General features: G+C 44.1%; 1 protein-coding gene across 8 annotated transcripts in view; it reads right to left on the minus strand.

Annotated features, from left to right (window-relative positions):
* Positions 1-21,652, minus strand: part of SFXN1 (sideroflexin 1) — a 52,077-nt gene extending 30,425 nt beyond the window's left edge. For 2 of the 8 annotated variants that reach the window (XR_002725005.2, XM_023185117.2), the window contains exons 1-2: positions 21,420-21,652; positions 7,839-8,011 (exon numbers count right to left, since the gene is read on the minus strand). Coding sequence is in view for 7 of the 8 variants with exons in the window: in XM_023185117.2 (XP_023040885.1) it covers positions 7,839-8,002 (164 nt within the window). In the remaining variant the exon portion in view is untranslated. Of the gene's footprint in view, positions 1-7,838; positions 8,012-11,700; positions 11,884-14,476; positions 15,156-21,391 lie in introns of those variants that run through there. The other 6 variants (XM_023185118.1, XM_023185122.1, XM_023185123.1 and 3 more) reach the window with 6 other exon arrangements.
* Between the last annotated feature and the right edge of the window lie 1,940 nt (positions 21,653-23,592).

Raw genomic sequence — 23,592 nt, forward strand, 5'->3', positions numbered from 1 at the left:
GCCTCCCGAGTAGCTGGGACGACAGGCGCCCGCCACCAGGCCCAGCTAATTTTTTTTGTATTTTTAGTAGAGATGGGGTTTCACCGTGTTAGCCAGGATGGTCTCGATCTCCTGATCTTGTGATCCTCCCGCCTCAGCCTCCCAAAGTGCTGGGATTACAGGTGTGAGCCACTGTGCCCAACCTGATACAGTGATTTTTAAATGTGAAACCAATCTTGCATTCTTGTCATAAGTCCACTTGAGTTCTGCTTATTTTGGTATTGCCCTTTCTGGGTAGATCTGTTAAATTCCGTTAAGAATTTCTGTGTCTATGTTTACCAGGGGTATTAGTCATTTTTCCTCTTATCCCCTTTTCTGGTTTTGCATCAGGGTATTTGTAGCTTCAGGAAATGCATGATGAAGTGTTTCTTGACTCTTCTGCTTTCTGCTGGAGTTTGTGGTTTGGTATCTTTTTTTTTTTTTGAGAGTCTCAATCTGTTGCCCAGGCTGGAGTGCAGCGGTGCCATCTCGGCTCACTGCAACCTCTGCCTCCTGGGTACAAGCAATTCTCCTGCCTCAGCCTCCGGAGTAGCTAGGATAACAGGCACGAGTCACCACACTCGGCTAATTTTTGTATTTTTAGTAGAGACGGAGTTTCACCATGTTGGCCAGGATGGTCTCGAACTCCTGGCCTCAGGTGATTCACCTGCCTCAACCTTCCAAAGTGCTGGGAAGGTTGGGATTACAGGAGTGAGCCACTGTGCCTGGCTGGTTTGATATTCTTCCTGTGAAAAAATTCTTTCTTTACCTGTGTAAAGCCATCTGGCCTTTGAGATTTTTGTGGGAAAGAGTTTTGTTTTATTATCATCTTGCTGTTTGTTTTCTGTTTGTCTCTTCTCCTCCTCATTCCCTTTTTCCCCCTTTCCCTGCCTTCTTTTGGATCGAGTCAGTTTTGGTAATCTATATACTGTATTCATAGAATGTTATACATTTCACTAAGACTTTTAAAATCTTCAGCAAAAAAGCTATATAGTAGGCTTTATTTTTATATTCTATTTCTCTTTCAGGTGGCTTTCTTACTCCTTTTGTTATGTATTTTGAGTTTTTTTTTGTTTCCTTTAGATTGGTTAGACTTACCAGAGGCTTATCCTTTTCTGGATTTCTCAAAGGACAATTTCTTACATTTATTTTTTAATCCTATTAATTAATTTCTGACTTTTAAAATTAACTCCTCTCTGTTTTGAAAAGCAGTGTATGTAGGCCAGGTGCAGTGACTCACGTCTGTAATCCCAGCACTTTGGGAAGCCGAGGTGGGCAGATCACAAGGTCAGGAGATCGAGACCATCCTGGCTAACATGGTGAAACCCCATATCTACCAAAAATATATATATATATACAAAAAAATTAGCCAGGCGTAGTGGTGGGCACCTGTAGTCCCAGCTACTTGGGAGGCTGAGGCAGGAGAATGGTGTGAACTCGGGAGGCGGAGCTTGCAGTGAGCCAAGATCACGCCACTGCACTCTAGCCTGGGCGACTGAGTGAGACTCCGTCTCAAAAAAAAAAAAAAAAAAAAAAAAAAAAAGAAAAGCAGTGTATGTAGTAGTTAACAGTTAACAGCATGAACTCTGTGGTCAGATTGTCTGGGTTTCAGTCCTGGCTCTACCGCCTACTGCAGCAGGATTCTGTTAATGCCTCTGTTTCTCAATCTGAAAAATGGAAATAACATTACCTACCTTCCAAGGTTGTGAGGGTTAAATTAGTAAATGTGAAGTGATTAAAGCAGTATCCAGCACTCAGGAAGTACCCTGCAGGGTTTGCTGTTTTCTTATTATTCTGTTCTCTAATTTCTTAGGCTGGATTCTCAGTTCATTCATTGTCGGCTTTTATTGTTTAATCACAGAGATATGTAAAGCTATAATCTTTCCCCTGAGTACAATTTCTTAAGGTTTCTTATTAATTTTCTCAATGTTTTTACTTTGTAATTTTATTTCTTTTTGTTTTGATCAAAGAATTAAAAGAGCATAAAAATTCTAATGTGATTAGATGATCTATCAAAAATGATAAAAGGTATGTTAGAATTTCCTACTACAATTGTGGGTTGTTTTTTTTTTTTGAGACAGAGTTTTGCTCTTTTTACCCGGGCTGGAGTGCAGTGGTGCGATCTCAGCTCACTACAACGTCTGCCTCCTGGGTTCAAGCAATTCTCCTGTCTCAGCCTCCCAAGTCGCTGGGATTCCAGGTGCCCGCCACCGCACCCGGCTAACATTTTGTGTTAGTACAGACAGAGTTTCACCATGTTGGCCAGGCTGGTCTCAAACTCCTAACCTGAGGTGATCTACCTGCCTCGGCCTCCCAAAGTGCTGGGATTACAGGCATGAGCCACTGCACCCAGCCCTACGATTGTGTTTTAATCAAGTTCTATTTGTATTGCTAACCACCCTTTCTTTGTATATTTTGATGGAACACCACCGGCTCATGAATACTGTCTGTTCGGCATTCACTATATCTTTATCAATATCAAGATATTTGGATCTATTTGCCCATAGTTGCGATTTCTTGCTTTTCATTTGCAATTACCTTTGTCCTGCTTTTTAATGTTAGCCATTTTTATTACTTCCTTTTTGGTTCATTTTAAAATAGCATTGTTGGTATCCCACTAGAACTGTATATTGGCAGTCATACTTAAAACATGATATCTCTTTAACCCTAACTAGCCCTTGAGCTAATCTCCCCAGAAGGCTCATGGCTGATTTATCTCTTGAGGGGAAGTAAGAAACTCGAGTTATTTCTTAAATACTGATTCAACAACTGGCTTACTAATTAATAAATATAAAAGTATATAGGTGAGGCATGGTGGCTCATGTCTGTAATTCCAGCACTTAGGGAGGCCGAGATGGGCAGATCACTTGAGTCCAGGAGTTCAAAACAAGCCTGGCCAACATGCTGAAACCCCATCTCTACTAAAAACATAAAAATTAGCCAGACATGGTGGCAGGCGCGTGTATTTCCAGCTACTTGGGAGGCTGAGGCAGTAAGAATTGCTTGAACCCGGGAGGCAGAGGTTGCAGTGAGCTGGAGCGCCACTGTACTCCATCCTGGGCGACAGAGCAAGACTCCATCTCAAAAAAAAAAAAAAAAGAGTATATATCAGCACAGAACCTAACAAATACCCCAAAGCTCATTTGGAACGGGCCTAGTCAATTTATCACCCAGACTTTAAGGGTCTATATGCTTTAAAAAGGTGAAGAGAAAAAAAAAAGGGAGACATTTAGGGATTCTTGGAAAAATGTATTGTAATTTCGTAAGTACAATTACACCACGCAAGCTTCAGGTATTCTAAGTGGGGTGTCATGTCATCACTGAGCTTTTTAAGTGTTTCCACCCAATTTTAAAGTCTTTGATTTCATTTAAAAATGTTTTAATTTGTTGGTATGTTAGTAAATTATTAAGGCTTACAATTTTCTGTTCATGCATATTCTACAAACTTTAAAATAAAACATGTTAATGCATTTCTTGAATACAGTAAGGAGCAAAATCATGTATATTTTTGAGTTTTGTTCCTATTTGAGACAAGATGTTTTAATTCTTCCATTTCCTTTTTGTTTTTTGACACTACAATCTAGGGCTTTAGATTCAGATACCTATTACTTTTTTTTTTTTTTTTTTTTGAGACGGAGTCTTGCTCTGTTGCCCAGGCTGGGGTGCAGCAGAGCGATCTCGGCTCACTGCAACCCCCGCCTCCCAGGTTCAAGTGATTCTCCTGCCACAGCCTCTCAAGCTGGGATTACAGGTGCGCACCACCATGCCCAATTATCTATTACAATTTTTTATAAAACACTTTTAAGGCCAGGCGTGGTAGCTCACGCCTGTAGCCCCACCACTTTGGGAGGCTGAGGTGGGCGGATCACTTGAGGTTGGGAGTTTGAGACCAGCCTGACCAACATGGAGAAAGCCCGTCTCTACTAAAAATACAAAATTAGCCGGGTGTGGTGGCACATGCCTGTAATCCCAGCTACTCGGGAGGCTGAGGCAGAAGAACTGCTTGAACCCGGGAGGCAGAGGTTACGGTGAGCTGAGATCGCGCCATTGCTCTCTGGCATGGGCAACAAGAGAAAAACTCCGTCTCAAAAAAAACCAAAAAAAATCAAAACCAAAAAAAAACCACTTTTAATTTCTTTTATTCTATATATACTCTTTCATACTAGAGGTACAACTGTTTCTAATTTAATGTGTTTCAACATTCATCACTTGTCTATTTATATGATGACGTTCTTATATTTCTCTTTTTTTATTGTAGTAAAAGATTCATAACATAAAATTTACCATTATAACCCCTCTCCCCCTTTTTTTTCTTTTGAGATGAAGTCTTGCTCTGTTGCCCAGGCTGGATGGAGTGCAGTGGTGCGATCTCAACTCACTGCAACCTCCGCCTCACGGGTTCCAGTGATTCTCCTGCCTCAGCCTCCCGAGTAGCTGGGATTATAGGTGTGCATCACCATGCTCAGCTAATTTTTGTATTTTTAGTAGAGACGGGGTTTCACCATGTTGGTCAGGCTGGTCTCGAACACCTGACCTCAAGTGATCCTCCTGCCTTGGCCTCCCAAAGTGCTGGGATTACAGGTATGAGCCACCACTCCCAGCCATTTTAATGTATACAATTAAGTATACATTAAATGTAAGTATACATTTCTGTGGCATTAAGTACATTCACATTATTGTGTGGTCATCACCACTATCAAACCACCACATCTAGAACATTTTCATCTTCCCCAACTAAAACTACGTGCCCATTAAACACTAACTCCCCATTCCCTCTTCCCCCAGCTCCTGGCAACTTCCCCTTTACTTTCTGTCTCTGTGAATTTGACTACTCTAGGTATCTCATATAAGTGAAACTAGCAATATTTGTTCTTTAGTGACTAGCTTATTTGACTCATCATAATGTCTTCATGGATCAACCATGTAGTAGCATGCATCAGAATCTCCCTCCTTTTGAAGGCTGAATACTATTTCATGGTATGGGATTCCATTGTATGGCAGGACTACATTTGCTCATCCACTCCTCTGCTGATGCACACTTGGGTTGCTTCCAGCTTTTGGCTACCGTGAATACTGCTGCTATGTACATGGGTGTACAAGCATCTGTTCGAGTTCCTGCTTTCATTTCTTTCAGGTATATATCCAAAAGTGGGATTGCTGGCTCACATGGTGATTCAGGTTTCACTGTTTGAGGAATCTCCTTATATTATGGCTTATTTTTTTAACTCTATTTTGTGTTATCTTTTGACCACCCAAGAAGGTTTTATGAAGAGTTTATGTTTGATGCACTTGCATATTTTACATATTCTCTCTTTTTTTTTTTTTTTTGAGATGGAGAGATGGAGTTTCGTGCTTGTTGCCCAGGTTGCAGTGCAGTGGCACGATCTCGGCTCACTGCAACCTCTGCCTCCTGGGTTCAAGTGATTCTCCTGCCTCTGCCACTCGAGTAGCTAGGATTACAGACATGTACCACGACGCCCAGCTAATTTTTTTTACTTTTCTTAGTAGAGACGGGATTTTACCACGTTGGCCAGGCTGGTCTTGAATTCCTGACCTCAGGCGATCCACCCACCTTGGCCTCCCAAAGTGCTGGGATTACAGGCATGAGTCACTGTGCCTGGCCGCACTTGCATATTTTCTGTTGCTGTTGGAAATAGACGATCTGCTCTAAAATTCCCAAGTGACAATTCTTTCTCTTGAGAACTTTGCACACACTGCTTACTATCTTCTGGCATTCAGTATAAAGATGAAAAGATTGAGCCCTTTCTGACATGTTCCTTTTTAATAGCTTTTTTTGTTTTGTTTCCCTGTTCATGGATTCTTTTGGAAGTTTTAAAAGTTTATAGAAAAAAACAAAAGGGAAAAAATTGCCATATGTGGGTGTCTCTGCTTGAAATAGGGCATATCTCTTTAATTAGAGAAATGGTTTTCCTCACCTGAGGAAAATTCCATTTTACTTTCTGTTGCTATGAAATACATTTAATATTGCTTATTTGCAATTTTTCTAGTTTCTCTTTTAGGAGCACCAATTAATTTCATCTTCAGTCTCTACTCTCTTTTCCTCTTATAAAGTCTTTTTCATACCTTTCTTTTCCATCTATATCAGGGACTGGCAAACACCAGTCCATGGCCTGGCCTGTTTCTCTACGTCTGTGAACTCAGAATAGCTTTTACATTTTTAGCGGGTTGTAAAAACAAACAAGAATATGTGACAAAGAATGCGTGGCCTGTAAAGCCTAAAATACTTTTCGTCTGGCCCTTTATGGAAAAGTTTGCCGACCTCTGGTCTTCACCCAGGAAGCTTCTCAGGTTCATTCTCTCCATCAGTAATTCTACTTTTTCTTTTTCTTTTTTTTTTTTTTGTGAGACAGAGTCTCGCTCTGTCGCCCAGGCTGGAGTGCAGTGGTGCGATCTTGGCTCACTGCAAGCTCCGCCTCCTGGATTCATGCCATTCTCCTGCCTCTGCCTCCCGAGTAGCTGGGACTACAGGCGCCCGCCACCACACCCAGCTAATTTTTTTGTATTTTTAGTAGAGATGGGGTTTCACCGTGTTAGCCAGGATGGTCTCAATCTCCTGACCTTGTGATTTGCCCACCTAGGCCTCCCAAAGTGCTGGGATTACAGGCGTGAGCCACCATGCCAGGCCGGTAATTCTTTTTCTTACTGTGTGATTTCTCATGTTGGTTCTTTACCACTGCCTCCAGTAAACCTTTCAATTTCAATCATATTTTTAGGTTCTTGGCAATGTTCCTTATGCCATCTTCTTTTCAACCACGTAGTTGTCTTTTCATCTCAACCTCTCCGCTTTCTATGGCTTTTGCCTGTCTTCACTATTTTCTCATAAGGCTTCAGGATGTTCTGCTGTTTGTGTATCTGCTGTTTGTGTATTCCCTCTTTACACACATTGGCACATGGCAGTACTTGGCCAGACTTAGTGTTTATTGACTGTCGTTGGTTCTCTCTCTACCTAGATGATGGTTAAGGACCTGCTTCTGATGTATCACTTCTGGGCACGTTCAGGCACAAAGCTTCTAACAATCCAGTCCCCAGCTTTGGACTGACTTTCCCCTAGCGCAGGAGTCAGCAAACTACCGGTCGTGGCCTGTGTGCCCTGCTAGGTAAGAGTGGTGTTTACATTTTTTTTTAAAGGATTGTTAAAACAAATAAAAATTTAAGAGTAATACGTGACAGTGACCCACAAAGCCTGAAATAGTTCCTATGTGATCTTTTACAGAAAAAGTGGCCAACTGCTGCCTTGGAATATCTCTACACTGGTAGCATCTTCTCTTCCCTCCTGTTTGCTTCTCTCAGCTGATGGCGTGCATCCCACATCTGCAATCCCTGTAGGCATTGCCAGCAGCACCCTTGCCATCTGAGCTCCACCTACAGGATTTTACTTACTGGGCCTATAATTCAGAAGGAACCAAACTACCCCTGATTCTTGGCAATTTGTTTTTGCATAATGCTGTTTCTGTCCAGAGACAGAAAAATGCATGGAGGGGTTGTGGATGTCATAGCAGAGGTGGTGGTGCTATTGGAGAACAGAAGGCAAGCTGCCAGCAGAAAGGGATTTGTATCCACAACAAAGAGGGGTGACTCTCATTGTCAGGTTAATATGAACCCTAGATATTTGTGTTAAGGGCGAGCAATGAGGGATACAACAAGTCTTTTTACTCTTCCTTTCTTTTTTTTGGTCAAAAGAATTCCATTGCAAAAAAAAAAAAAAAAAGTTGTAAAATCACTAAGTGAAGGTTTAAAGATAACAGCCTAACATGATGATCTATTTATACATTAAACCAAAAAACAATAATTAATGTTACCTGTAATCATGTACTATTTTTCTTGCACTCTCTAGTTGTTCGTTTGTTAACAGAATGTTCCTGGGGTCAGTTACAGTGAAGAAATGATTGGCTCGTCCAATGAAAGTGCTTTGATCCCATCGAGGTTCCTTGATGTTAATGTTTGGTGGCAGTTCTCCAGACATGGTCCCGGACTGCAAAGAGTCAAAAAGGCAAGTTCATGTAACGCTTACAATGTCACTACATATTTAGAAACTTTATAGTCACTTTTAATTTTCAAGTAAAGGTTTACGTACTCTTCCTATTTATAAAGATAATTTTGCTATAAATGGCAAAAAGGCCATCTAAATTCAAAGCTAACTTTGTCTATAAATCTCAATTGATCTTAACTAAATTTCAATAGTTTCCTACATATTTCTCTTTATAAGTACATAGTATTTTAATATTTACTTGTTGAATACCTAGAATTACGCTGGAGAAAATAAAGGTATGAAAAGTTTTAGGATAGGTGCGGCGGCTCACACCTATGTTCCCAGCACTTTGGGAGGTCGAGGAGGGAAGATCCCTTGAGTCCAGGAGCTTGAGACCAGCCTGGACAACAAAGCAAGACCCCATCTCTACAAAAAATTTTAAAAAACTATCCAGGCATGGTGGTGCATGCCTATAGTTCCAGCTACTCAGGAGGCTGAGGTGCCAGTGGGGTGTGAGGATTGCTTGGGCCCAAGAGTTGGAGGCTGTCGTGAGCTGTCATCATGCCACTGCAGCCCAGCCTGGGTGACAAAGCAAGACTATGTCTCTAAAAAAAAAAAAAAAAGTTTAAAAATAATAACAGTAACAAGGCCTGAAGTTTGAACCCATTTTTCTGAGTGAAACAACCAACGTCAAACTACTAAAGTTGTTTAAAGCCTACTAAAGTTGTTATTCCTACTAGTAGAGATGACTAATGATTTTAAAAAGGTTTAAATGCTAAAAATTACACAACTAAAAAAGATGCAGATTCATTCTGCCTTGTTTAGCACATAAACCACCAATCAAAAATTAAAAATTATGTTCTTCAAGCTACCAGGAACATAGTGGGAAAAACACATTTGCACAGCCCCATGAATAGGAATAGCTCTGTAGCATATAATTATCCTCATAAAATTTTTATTTTCTGGCTAAAGAGCATTACTTTTTTTCCAAAAGTAATTAATTTCTTTCTCTGAGTAATATATGTTTATTTTAGAACTGCCTTGTATTGTTGTAATAGATGCTTACTGCGGTATTCCGAAAAACACAAGCTTATTATAGAAAATAAAGAATAAAGAAACAAAATCTCCCATAATCCAGGCGCTCTGCAATCATCGTTAATGATTTCAGATCATTAACCTTTTTGGTACCTTTCCTTATAGATATTTTCTATACATGTTATTATACAATTAAAAAAATAGTTGATATCACACTGTGTATTTTAAGATCCCGATTTTTTTGCATTTATTTCATGAGCATCGTTGTGGCCGCTGTTCATTTTGGATATATAACTACACCTTCAATGTTTAAGTGGTTTTTGGTTTTTCATCATGACATATAATTGCTTATCCCTGTCTATGCATCTTTGTCCTTACAGCTAGTGATTTCCTCAGACTAGCTCTCTCTGCGTGATATTAGTAGGCCAAAGGATTTTAACGACTATGAAGGTTTCAAACCATGGCTTACTTATACCTGCTTCCCTTCCCTACATTTCTAATACCAGTTTTAATTTTAATTCACTTTTCAGGTCACTTTTCCTTAAGTTACTTTCTTAGTGCTTTATAGGTTCAGAGGTATATTAAGATGTCAGATGCAAATGCTGGGCATTCCTGTAAGGCATATTTTCTCAAAATCTCCAATTAACACATATCATGGACCACAGGATCAAAACTGAGCATGTGAGGTCCGCGGATGTGAGGAGTCTAGTATATGGAAAACAGTAGGGCGGTGAGAGTGAGAAGGTAAGAATCAGCCCTGCTATTCCTAGAGCAGGCTGGGGTAACAAACACAGAGAAGGCCAGCTACAAAGCTAATGGGAAGCCTATTTTCCCCAAGGTCAGAATGCAGCTTTGTGGTGTCATCATAGTTCTCTTTTTTTGTGACCACCGCTTTCTTATCTCACGGAGAAATCTTGTTATCTATCATCGCAGAGGGTCAGAAACTTTGCTACTTGAAATCCTAAGGCACAGAATGAAACATCCCATTCTTGACACAGAAAGCCAGCCCGGATTTACAGCCCAGGTGCAGACTTTCAGATTAGGAAATTTCTGGACACAAGGCTGCAAGTCCATCTTAACTTTGTAGCTTCTAAGGAAATAGGGATGTGGTAGTGATAGTGAGACTTACAGTTAAAAGGGAAGAGAGAATACTTTGTATTCAATTTTCTGAGAAAAATCTGTATCAGATCTCCACCGGGGACATCACAGTCCACCTGGGCCTGAGGGCAGGCACAGGAGGGTAGAGAAGGGTGCGGGGAAGGAAATGGCTCATGGCCTCATGTACAGCCACAGCCTGGTGCCCATCAGCATGAGGTCCACACCCAGCGTACAGGCTGAATCCCATGCCCAGCCTTGTGCTGGACCTCCTGGATCAGACTCTCTAGGAGGATAACAGTACATGTTTAAAAAGCTCTCCAGATGATTTTGATGTGTTCCACTGGTTCAGAACCATCGATCTGCGCCAGCAGCTTCGCAGGAATAAACAGTTCCCCGAGGAGGGGAGTTAAATGTGTTGTGCAGTGTCTTCCTTCTTGCTACCACCATCATGGGGATACAAGAAATGTATGTCATTGTATGCAGACACGACTACATTTTGAATTAGAATATATCAAGTGTATTACAAAAAGCAGAGTCCAGTTCATATTCTGAAAAGCAGCACTTTTCAGACTTGTCTACAGAGGCTTGGGCTCTGCTGAGGCATCTTAGCAACCTGTAGGGCATGCAGGGGAATTCAAGCAGGTGGGTTCACATGCTGGCCCCTGTCCATGAGCCACATTTTGAAGCTACAATTACGTGTATTACACAGCATTTGTTTCTATCCTTAGAGGTCATCAAATAAATGCCATACGCAATCATACAACCGAATAAGACAGAAAATCTGGCCTAATTTCCTCCCCTTTCTGAATGAGCCAATAAAAGACATAATTCCTACTCTTAAGTAGACCATAGTTTAAATGCATAACAGAATAAATACTTAGGAGAAAAAAACATCTGCTAGCTTTGTTTTTCCTATAAGGCCTAAACAAATGCTGCTATCTTTAATATCTATTTACTGAGCACCTACTACATGACAGACTCTTGGGCTGTATCAGTGAACAAAGAAGACAAAAATTCCTGCCCTATTGGAGCTGATGCTGGGATGGCAGAGGTGAAAGGAAAACAGGCAATAAACAAAAAACACAGAAGATAAGTAAACTATTCATTATATTAGAAGACAGTAAATGGTTTGGGGAAAACAAACAACAAACAAACCCCAGAACAGGATAAGAAGGATCATGAGCAGTGCTTGCATTTTTAAATAAGGTAGTCAGGGCATGTCTCAATGAGAAAGAAATACTGCAGCAAGACCAGAGGACAGTGAAGAATTGAATCGTGTGGATATCTAGGGGAAGAGCATTCCAGGCAGAGGGAAAAGGTATTGCCAAGACCTTAAGGCAAAAATGCATCTGGTGACTTCAGAGAACAGCAAGAAGGCATGAGCTGGAGTGGAGTGAGGAAGCAGGAGATGGGAGATGAGCAGGTAAGAGATGTAATGGCTTAGGTTGGAGTCAGATGATGTAGGTCGTGTAGCCTCTGTAAGGCCTTTGCATTTCACTCTGCAAAAAATGGGAGTCATCGGAGGGTTCTGATCAGAGGACTGAAATGAACAGACTCACAATTTGAAAGGATCTCTCTGGCTGCTGTGTGGAGAACAGACAACGGGGAGATAAGAGTGGACACAGGAGGAGCAGCTGCAAGGTTCCTGCAGAGATCCAGACAGAGCCGGGGGGCAGCGCAGGTGGCAAGAGGTACTGGAATCTTTGGTATTTCTTCAATGATGCCAGCAGGATTTCTTGACACCTTAGACGTGGGATGTGAGAGAAAGAAAAAGCAAGGTTCCTAAGGTATTTGGTTGGAAAAACTGGAGGAGGAGAGGGCCAATGGAGAAGACAGGAAGTTCAGATTTGTCCGGAGTAAGTCTGAGGCACCTAGGAGGCATCAAGTGGAGATGTCCAGTGGGCAGGAGAATGAGCAGGTCTAGGTTCAGGGGAGAAGTCTAATCTGGAGATTATCCGTGGGAGTTGTCAGACAGAGATTATATTTAAAGTCATGGGATGTGATGAGATCACCAGTGAAGTGAACGCAAATAGAGAAGAGATCCAAGGACTCTGGTGTGAAGAGGTCAGAAAGGACCGAAGGCATGCAAAGTGGGCTGGGAAGTGACTGGTGGGTGGCAAACCAGGAGAGAGTGGCATCCTGGAAGATGAGAGGTACATCTATTGGTAGCCTGACTGGCCAAAAGGAAGACACCTTGGTAGCCGGTCATTTCCATTTTTGGATAGTGAAGGGGGAGGAGGTGGATTTAACAGCAATGATGGTAGTAGCAAGACGGAACAACACATTAAACCTCCCCTCCTCAGGAAACTGTTTATTCCTGCAAAGTTGCTGGTGCAGATTGATGGTTCTGAACCAATGGAACACATCAAAATCACCTGGAGAGCTTCTTTTTTTTTTTTCTTTTTTTTTTAAGGCGGAGTCTCGCTCTGTCCCCCGGCTGGAGTGCAGTGGCCGGATCTCAGCTCACTGCAAGCTCCCCCTCCTGGATTTACGCCATTCTCCTGCCTCAGCCTCCCGAGTAGCTGGGACTACAGGCGCCTGCCACCTCGCCCGGCTAGTTTTTGTATTTTTTAGTAGAGACGAGGTTTCACCATGTTAGCCAGGATGGTCTCGATCTCCTGACCTCGTGATCCGCCCGTCCCGGCCTCCCAAAGTGCTGGGATTACAGGCTTGAGCCACCGCGCCCGGCCGAGAGCTTCTTATAAACACAAATACTATCCTCCTTCTAGAGGTTTTGATCCAGCAGGTTCAACATAAGGCTGGGCGTGGGATTCAGCATGTGCTCCGGGTGTGGACCTCATGCTGGACGGACCCCAGGCTGTGGCTGTACATGAGGCTGGGAGCCATTTCCTTCCCTGCACCGTTCTCTACCCTCCGGTGCCTGCCCTCGGGCCTAGGTCATCTGTGACGTTCCCTAGTGCAGATCTGATAGGGGTTGTTCTCAGAAAACTGAATACCAAGTAATCTCTTTTCCCTTTTAACTATAATTCTCACTGTCAGTATTTTTCCTTTACGCTTAACATAAATAATGAAAACAAAAATTAATATGTAGCTTTTATATAATTCTAGTTCCTAATAACTATCTCTAATTTGTTAAACATAAGGACAACCTTTAGGGCAAGTTGCTGCCATCATGGTCTTATTTTAGAATTGGTTACTTTATTATTTATTTATTTTTCTTGAGACAGGGTCTTCTCTCTCACCCAGGCTGGAGTGCAGTGGTACAATCACAGCTCACTGCAGCCTTGACGTCCCGGGCTCAGGTGATCCTCCCCCCTCAGCCTCCCGAGCAGCTGGGACCACAGGCGTCTGCCACCATGTCCAGCTAGTTTTTGTATTCTTAAAATTTGTATACCGTTTGTAGAGCCAGGGTTTCACTGTATTGCCCAGGCTGGTGTCGAACTCCTGGGCTCAAGTGATCTGCCTGCCCTGGCTTCCCAAAATGCTGGGATTACAGGTGTGAGTCACTGCACCCAGCCAAAAATATGGTTACTCTATAAAATTTAAGTATTATCATGTATAAGAGCTGGATAGTCTTAAAAATGATTTCTCCAATGTGCTTATTATGTGGAAGCTGAGGTCCAGTGGGGAAATAACTTGCCCAGGTTGCATGGCAGATGCTGGTGGCAGAACCAAGTCTGGGAGAGCTCAAAGGGCACTGGCCAGCTTTCCACTCACCACTCTCTTCTGGCCATTTTTCTTGAAGTATGACACCAATTAATGTCTGCAGAGAAATGATATCTTGGAGACCCCTCCCTTTTTTCCTTTAAATAAAAACTTGACCTTCACACTATGAAGTTCTATACTACAATAACCTTAAGGTTACTCTACAGTACAAGTGATCAAGAATGCTGTGGAGGCCTCACAAAGAATGTCTTCCTTAGAAGGCAAGGAAAAAGGAGAGAGATGGAGAGGGGAACCCTAACATCTTAAGAATTTCCATTACATACAAGGAATTGGGCTAGATGCTGGCCTAAGCTTGCAACATTAGAGAATATTCTATCTAGAACTTCTCACAACAGTGTGATTCAGACATCCTACGCACATTTTACAGACGGAAGAATCAAGATTCTGGGATATCACTCAAAGCCACCGCATCTTTCCAGCAAGGGAAGAAGCAGGAGTGCTTGACTCCAACTGCCTATCTGCAGACTCCAGTCAAACCCACCGAAATCCCGGCAGTGGAAGCATCTACCGCATGTACCTGTGATGGGCAGAATAATGGCCACCAAAGATGTCTCATTCTAATCCCCGGAAGCTGTGAGAAGGTCTAATAAAAAATGCTGCTATCTTTAATATCTATTTATTGAACACCTACTACTATGAATATGTTACCTTACATGGTGCAGGGACTTTGCTGATATGATTAAATTTAGGATCTTGAGAGATGCAGAGACGATCCTGGATTATTTGGTGGGCCCAATGTCATCACAAGGGTCCCTATAAGAGAAATAAGGAGGCAGAAGAGGCAGAGGCAAAGAAACAGATGTAGGAACAAGCAGAGGTTGGAGTGATGCTGGGCTGTGAGCTGCACCCCCTAATACCTGGAAAGGGCAGGGAAAGGGGCTCTGCCCTAGAGCTTCCAGAAGGAAGGTCCACTTGTTCTAGACTTCTGACCTCCAGAACTCTAAGATAATATATCTGTGTTGTTTTAAGCTACTTAAATATGTAGTAATTTGTTACAACAGCAATAGGAAATGAATACAACACTGTTTCCTTTACTTAAAAAGGATTTCAAGTTGTACTATGTACTATAGTGGCATAAGAACTACCAACTGGATTTGATGATCTGTGTTCCTCTGCCCCCAGAACTTAAAAAAACCCAAAAAACATGCAGACTAATCAGGAATTCTCACAAAAACAGCTGATCTCAGATCAGATAACATTTTATTATTAACCGTAATGCCATGTTTCAATTAGACAAGACTTCTTTCACGCATGAACTTACTTCCACCTTCAAGCACAGGAGTAGCTTGCACCCCAGATAAATTGATCCATTTTTAAAAAAACAGGAGTCCCACTTAAAAAAAAAACCAAAAACAAACACCAAAACTTATTTCCTATTCACTTTAAAGTCAACAGCACTGAGCGTGGTGGCACGTGCCTGTAATCCCAGCGACTTGGGAGACGGAGGTGGAAGGACTGCTTGGACCTAGGAGGTTGGAGACCAAACTGGGCAACATAGTAAAACCCCTCTCTAAAAATCAATGGGGCCCACCAAGCATGCTGACATGGAGCACTCCTTATTGCATGGGGCCTGGGCTGGGGAGGGTGCGCCTAGGCGCGCGCTGGGCTGGCTCCGCTTTGTGCCTGGAGTCTATTCAGGGAGCGAGATGCTGGTATCCCTAAGGCCTTGGCCACCACGTGAGGATCCCCAGGGTGCACCCCGTTCCACGAGCCGGGGTCAGGGCTGGCCAGGCAACTTGGTTGGTCCATAGCATTCCAGTGCACACCTGCTGGCCCCGGGCAAGGCAGAGATGTGCTGAGGGCATGTGCCTCACACACCTGGTACTGACAGGTCAGCAGGGCTGGGTGGTGGGGCGGGGCTGCCACGGGCACTGTTGTTGGGAGGGAACAAGGTCCTGGGGTGGGGGTGATGGTGCAGGAATGGTGTTCGTTTTTCCATGGTCTAGTTTATGGAGCCATCCATCTGGCAAATTATGGCCCCTAGGCTTGCCTGAAAGGTTGAAACTGGGTAAACATCAGACATCTTGTTACAGAGGTGTCTTGAACATCACTCACAGTCTTTCATGACCTAGGATAGGGGTAGTGCTAGGACAGAGGCTTCTTGACTCTGGATTTCTGTAGACTGTGCTGGAGGAAGTCATACTGCATAGCCTTGCATTGACACTGGGAACAGTGTGAATAATCATGAAACCACAGAGGCTTCAAAAGAAAGTTTTGGAGAATAAGATATTTGCATTCCCATTGCAGATGCGGCAAGGATCATGAAGAATGTCCCTCAGAGGGCCAGATGGCACAGGACGCCAAAGAATGTGTTCCAGAGTGTGTGGGTTCATCACCTTCATGGCACCTGAAGCAAGTGAGAGATGCCAGGGAGAGTGAGGAGACAGTCAGTGGGGAGGGTGCTCCCTCTGCCCTGTCCACCTGAGGCTTTGAGTTACGCAGAAGCGCTGGGGTGGTGCCTTCAGGCACTCAGAGAGGCTAGGAGACAGGGGAGCAGGCCCCAGCCCACCACAGACACAGAGGGGCCCAGGGAAGCTGTAGAAGAGATGCTTACTGAGCAGTTACTCGCTGGCTTCAGGACTGCAGAAAGGCAGCAGCAAAATGTTATGGTTTACACAGCAGCACACTGGCAGGTTTCTCATGTCCAGCAAGCTCAGTTTTCATGAGCTGAAGAAATGATGCAATGGGGTGTGGAGGGAAGAGAAAGGGCCTAGGACAGATGTGCTAGAAGGAAATGATTGGTGACAGACGGTCTCTGTGTATTGCAATAGCTGTAATGTGGCTTCCTGGTGCTTGGCCAATTGAGGTGTTAATTCTAAGAATCTTTTTCATGAATGATTTTAAAGAAATATTTGGATTTTAATAGTATTAAGAAATTTTGGTGGGATATGAGAAAAAAGTGGGACTTAAAAAATTCTGTGGTTGGCTGATGCCACTTATGCTAAGAAGAAAAATGACTTTAAGGTTTGATCACATAAAGACATTCTCACAATGATGTTGGCTATCTGGAACTGTTAACAATTATGACATGATACTGCATTTAGATGAACAGATTATTTTACAGATGATATATGTTTAAAAATTATTTCACCCTTTAAAAGGGACAGAAATAATCTCATAGAGAAATTAAAAACTGTTTAAATTCAATCTCTTAACTAAGGTTTTGAGTAAATATAGTTTCATGGAGCCTCATCCCAATAGATTTCTGAAAATCTTTTTATTTATTCATTCACAAACAAAATTAACTTATGCCTTCTGTATCCACTGAAGGCCTCTTATGTAGTCAACACTGGCTTGGTCCTGGGTTTGGAAAGACCCAACACACGGCTGTTTTTTTCTGCCTGGTCCCTGCTGATGGAGGCCCCCCTCCCTGTGGCGTAATCTCCCTGATAACCTATGGAATGAGAACTGGACTTAAGCAAATACAATCTAGATTTCAGTCCTGATTCTGTTATTTCCTTTCTAGACATGTGACTGGGTGAATTACTTTACATCTCCGAGCCTCAATTTTGTCATCTATAAAAAACACAGATAAGAGTTGGCTCATAGAGTTAGTAGGATTAGCAAACTGAAGAGTATAAGAGACCTTTATTTATCTTTATTAAGGTGCCAAACAAAAGTGCGATCATTATTAATAAGCTGGCTTTCCATGAGTGGAAGCTCCTGTCCTTACTGGCCACAGTCCTGTGCATAAATGCAGCTCCTGGTGCCAGGAATGGCTGCCTGAGCTTCCTGAAGATGATCAGAAACATGTAAGAAAAAGAATTTATCTCCAAGATAAACTTAATTTCAAATTTTTAGCTGCATGCTAAGAAAATGCTTAACTACTCGAGAAAAAAGAATTTTCTAAAATATTGTAGAAAACAAGTTAGCAGGGAATGTGCTTTATCAGGAATTAGTAATAAAGACCTTTAATCTTGGCTAAAGATTAACAATGATAACTATGTTATTAAGCTGGAAGCCTGTTGGTTAAAACTACTGTATTTTGAGAGTTATGACAGGGTATGATTACCCCGTTGGTTTAGCTAGGGCCAGGCAGGTGTGAGACAGCCCGTCAATCACTGCTGTCCACTGCCCAGGGGACACGACGGAGCACCAGACACTGAGCTTTCCATGCATTGTTAGATTGCTAAATCCTTATGACAGCCCTCCAAGTTATCTTCCCCTGTTTTCTAGAGCCACTCGGAGAAATTCAGTGCCATGCCCAAGATGACACAGCCTTCACAGTTCTGTCTGACTTTGAAACTCAATTCTGAGTCTTTGGAGGCCACAGAACATGTGTCTGACAAGGACAATCACACTAACTCAAGGAGCCTAAAAAGCAAATTCCCTGATTTCTGTTTGGGCTGGTCATCTGCATATAGTATCCCTTTCTTACGGGCGTGGTCACACAGGAGATCGAATTATAGATCAGAGAGTTGAATTCTGTGCAAAGCATTAGGTTCATTCCAAGGGTATTTCCATTCAGCAACGGATTTGTGTTGCATATGCTTCCCTATTCCAGGATAGCTCTGCATGGAGACGTGGGGCCTGCCTAGAATCAGGAATACACAGAAAATCAAGGCCTCCTGCCCTTCCCACTGCCATGTCCTCCCCTCCCATGCAGATCCCACTATTCTATTAACTTTAAAACACCCATGTACCGGGTGTGGTGGCTCACGCCTATAATCCCAGCACCTTGGGAAGCTGAGGTGAGTAGATCATGAGGTCAGGAGATCGAGACCATCCTGGCTAACATGGTGAAACCCCGTCTCTACTAAAAATACAAAAAAATTAGCCAGCCATGGTGGTGGGCCCCTGTAATACTAGCTACTCTGGAGGCTGAGGCAGGAGAATCACTTAAACCCGGGAGGCAGAGGTTGCAGTGAGCCGAGATCGCACCACCGCACTCCAGCCTGGGCAACAGAACAAGGCTCCGTCTCAAAAAACAAACAAACAAACAACAACAAAAACACCAACAACACTGATGTAACATTACAACCACTGCTCATATTCCGGTCCTCAAGATCAACTATGGGTGTGGATTTCTTAAGCAGTATCTTACGATGGGTGATGTTATTACCAGTTAAAACAAATTCTATTGATTTCTATTTGAGATGGTGGTATCAGCTTGCAAAAAAATGACAAACACTACCCAACTGTAATATTTTAGACATATTTGGATGAAGTTTTACCATCCATTTTTAAGAATCAACTCAGGGATGCCATATACCAAAGTCTATAAAACTACTTTACAAATTAACAGCTGCTAAAGAAAAACTTAGTAACTTTGAACTTTGTGTAATTAAGTGCAGGTTTGATACATGGTCTAACTTAATGATTTTTCACTTTCTGGACAACAGCCCTTTGTTCCCCCCTTTTTAAAACAATGGATTCACTACTTCTGATTTCTTACCTTTAACCACAAAGGAAAAATTGGTCACACTCATGTTTCTACTCTAACCGAATGCAGCTCACCACTGTTACACAACAGGATACCGATGCCTGACTTCAATGTAAGGCTTCCAGAACAACAAAGTTCGATGACGGGTCTGCTCTTATGGCCTTTGTGCCCTGGCTGTCCTCTCAGCTTTCTTTGCAGAAAGTGAGGAGCAGGAAGGGATATCCCTGCCAGTTGGTGCCTTTCTGTAGCCATCCCCATGGGATTTCATAAAACTTTTACAGAAAATTAAGAACATGCTAAACATTTCACTGATCCTGAATTATGACACCCCTTGCCACATAGGTTTCTCTCTGACAACTGTAACTACAGATATCATCCCTCTTCTGAACATCCATGTGGCCTGAAAGCCTCAATCTAACCTTTGAACATGTACTGAGCTGAGATGGGAGCTGATAGCTCCTCACTGCCAAACACTGTATTTTTTTTTTTTTTTTTTTTTTGAGACGGAGTCTTGCTCTGTCGCCCAGGCTGGAGTGCAGTGGTGCGATCTCGGCTCGCTGCAAGCTCTGCCTACTGGGTTCATGCCAGTCTCCTGCCTCAGTCTCCCGAGTCCTGGGTCTACAGGCGCCCGCCACCACGCCTGGCTAATTTTTTGTATTTTTAGTAGAGACGGGGTTTCACCGTGTTAGTCAGGATGGTCTCGATCTCCTGACCTCGTGATCCGCCAGCCTCAGCCTCCCAAAGCGCTGGGATTACAGGCGTGAGCCACCACGCCTGGCCCAAACACTGTATTTTTGAAAGTGAGACACCTGCTCAGTGCTGAGGAGAGAAAGAACCTGCTTGAGGTTCCAGAACTTCTTGGTAGCCACCCCATTCATCCTCCCAAACAGTTTCCTCTCATCTTTTATATCAAGTCTGAAGCTGTAGGAGCTGCAAAGCCCCCTCATTTACCTGCAACCTCCTTGGGCACCTATAACAATGCCGGGAACACTGAAGCAGATCAAACGGGGGATGGACAAAGAAGGGAGAATCCAGAGGCACCCAAGTCAAATTCTAGAAGTCAAGGCAGAAGAGGGACTAGGACTGTGAGAAATGCACAAGGAAAAAGCTACGGGGACTCAGAAAAGAGTTGCCTACGGAGCAGCTAAGTGCCCAAGCTCTGGAGTCAAGCAGCGCTAGGCTTTTTCATTCAGGCAGCCAACAAATATTCACTGAGGGCCTTCCTGGTGCAGGCAATTGTTACGTGCAAGGCACAGAAAGGCTGAGCAAGACAAAATAGGCCCTGTTCACAGGAGGAGAAGGAAACAAGTAAACACCTTTAATTTCAACTAGTGACAAAAGACACTAAAGAAACAATCCAGAGTTTGTGTTACAAACGGTGTGTGTAGGAATGGGGGTGCAATTTTCGTCAGCATAGCCAAGGAAAAGCATCTTTGAGAACGCAGCATTTACGACTGAGACTCAGATGGCCTTGGACTATGGATGGCCAGCTGTGTGACCTTGGGCACTCAACCTCTCTAAGCCCCAGTTTTCTCATCTGGAACCCAGCACCTCGCAGGGCTGTAAGACTGTAAAACTACATGGACCTAAGTCACCTGGCACGCACTTAGTAGACTGTTTATTGTCATTCTGGGCAGGTTAGACACCTGTGACAGATGTGAAAGTTCAGGGGAAAAGCAACTACTATTCCAAGAATCTACTTCCTTGCACATCACCTCCCTACTGGATTGCGAGTTCCAGAACAGGAACCAGGTGGTCTCCCCTCCGACCCCAGCACCAGGAGGCAAAGCTGAGAGCGCGGAGCGCGGGCTCAGGCACCGGGCCACCTGGCTGCCGCTGTCCCCGACGCAGCCATCTTGGTGTCCCCGCGGCGAGTTCGCCACGCAGGCGCCGAAGACAGCGCGGCCAGGCGCGCGGGGACGCGGCGGAGGGCTCTCCTCACCGGAGAGGAGGCCCACGGGATGCTGGGCCTCGGGATGCTGGAAGCGGGGTGCTGTCCGGCAGCAGGATGGCAGGGATCCCCAGGTGCAGGGACCCCCCGGCCCGAGGCATCCCCGGCCCGCGAAGGGGCTTCCGACCTCCCAGCCCGGGGTCTCCCGGCAGCCGGCCCGCAGGTGCACGGCCCAAGCCTGCCCGAGCCTGCGCGCCTCCGCCGGGCCCCCTGCGCGTTTCCCACCCACCTGGCTCTGCCTGCCTTCCGCGACTCACCGCTTCCCCCGGGCCGCAGCGTGCGCAGCTCGCAAGTCCCGCTCAGTGCAGCCTTTGCCGCCACCGGAAACGCTTCTCCCGCCACGGTGTCCTCGCGCGTCCCCGGAGCGCGTCCTCGTGCGGGCCTGCGAGCGCGCGTCCGCGCCCGGGAGCTACGAGGCTCAGGGACCCGCCCTCCCGGTCCAGGCCCCGCCCCGCGCGCGCGACTCCGCTTCTGGCTTAGCGACCGCGCCCGGGCTCCGGGAGAACTCCAAGCCCATCCTCACCGTGGTGTGGGGCTCTGCGCGGGCCGGGGCCACTGTTTCCCATTTGGGTTTCCCTTAAGGGACTGCTTCTTTATCATTTCTTTATTCCCGGGGCCTGGCTTAGCCAGCATCCATTCACGCACTCATTTACCCAATTAAAGTGTGGAGCTTGGCAAGACTGGTGCTACAAGGCGATTTTAGGACTTTAGTGCCACGACCTGATTTACATCTTAAAAAACACCGCCACCACCACCACCACCCCGTCTTCTTTATGGAAAACAGACTATGTGGGAGGGGATGTGTAGGCAGAGAGGCTGTTTAGCGAGATGCTGAGGTTATCCAGGAGAGGAATCATGGTGTTTTGGACCAGGTGGGTAACCTGGGCATATTTAAAGGGCAAATGAAATCTAATAAATGGTGAATTACATCATAAATTTCATAGGAAGATTCCATTTTTAAAGATGTAAATTCTTTCCCAAATGACCTATGACAATTCCAAAAATTTTTTTTGACAACACTAGTGTGCATGGTGGTGTGTGTGTTATAACTGCACAAGCGGACTGCAAAATGTATATGAAAAAAATAAAGAGCCAGAAATAGCCAAGCAAGCTTCGAAGAAAAGAGTAAGGCCGAGTGACTTGTCCTACATATACAAAACTTGTTATAAAACAATGGTAAATAAGAAAGGTAGTGTGTTTGCTCCGGGGTCAACAAAGCTTCATGGAGCCAAACAGAGTTGCCAGCCATGTAGAAACCTGCTGTGATTTGGCATTACAGGTCAGGGGAAAAATGTTAGATATTCCTTAAACAGTACTGGGATAGCCAAATCCCTACTTGTATAATGCATGAAACTAAAGTTCAGGCGGATTAATGATCCAAATGTGAAAAACAAAACTTCTAAAACTTAAGCAATATGCCACAGATATTTTGAGTGGTATTCCTCATCCTCCAAATTCCTGTGAATATTTAACTAGCTTTTTCTCTGTACCATACCCTGTGCCAAGTGTGGGCTCAAAAAGATATACAAAAGATCACCCCTTCTTGACTGGGCACCGTGGCTCCTGCCTATAATCTTAGCACTTTGGGAGGCCGAAGTGGGTGGATCACCTGAGCTCAGAAGTTTAAGCCTGGACAACATGGTAAAACCCCATCTCTACTAGAAATACAAAAAATTAGCTGGGCATGGTGGCGCATGGTCCTAGCTACTCGGGAGGCTAAGGTTGGAGGATTGCTGGAGCCTGGGATGTGGAGGTTGCAGTAAGCTGCGATTGTGCCACTGCACTCCAACCTAGGTAATAGAGTGAGACCCTGTCTCTCTCTCTCAGACACAAAAGAAAACTAACAATTATTTACAGATTTACAAAAGAAAAAACCAAAACCAGTTTCTCCAAAGAGCTTATGAGCAAGGAGATAGACATGTAAATACTTGCTTAAAATGTAACAATTCAATAGGAAACTTGCAACAGTAGAATGTGGAGTATATTGTATAACTAAGTGTCCTGAGAACACAGAGAAGGGATTGACTAGTTGCCCAGAATGGGCATGTGGAAGAGGTTTAGTAGATACAAATGTATCAGCTCTCTGTTGCCACTGTCTGTTGCCACAGTAATGCTATATGACAACCACAGAACCTTGGGACTAGGCAACAGTAAACATCGAGTTTTGTTCCTGAGTGTATGGGTTGGCTGGGAGGTTCTACTGACCCGAGCTGGGCTCTGCAGAGCTTGCTCATGTGTCTGTGGTCACCTTTGGGCCATCAGTGGCATTGCCAATCTTGGCAGAGCTCTCTCATATGTGTCTGGGGCCTCAGCCAGGATTACTGGGTCGGGATGGCTCTGCTCCATGTCTCATTCCTCCAGCAGCCTGGCCTGGACATGTTCACATAGCAAAGGCAGAGAAAGGTGAGAATAGATGAACTCAAGGCCTCT

This window comes from Piliocolobus tephrosceles, chromosome 4, assembly GCF_002776525.5.
Source record: "Piliocolobus tephrosceles isolate RC106 chromosome 4, ASM277652v3, whole genome shotgun sequence".
NCBI lineage: Eukaryota > Metazoa > Chordata > Mammalia > Primates > Cercopithecidae > Piliocolobus > Piliocolobus tephrosceles.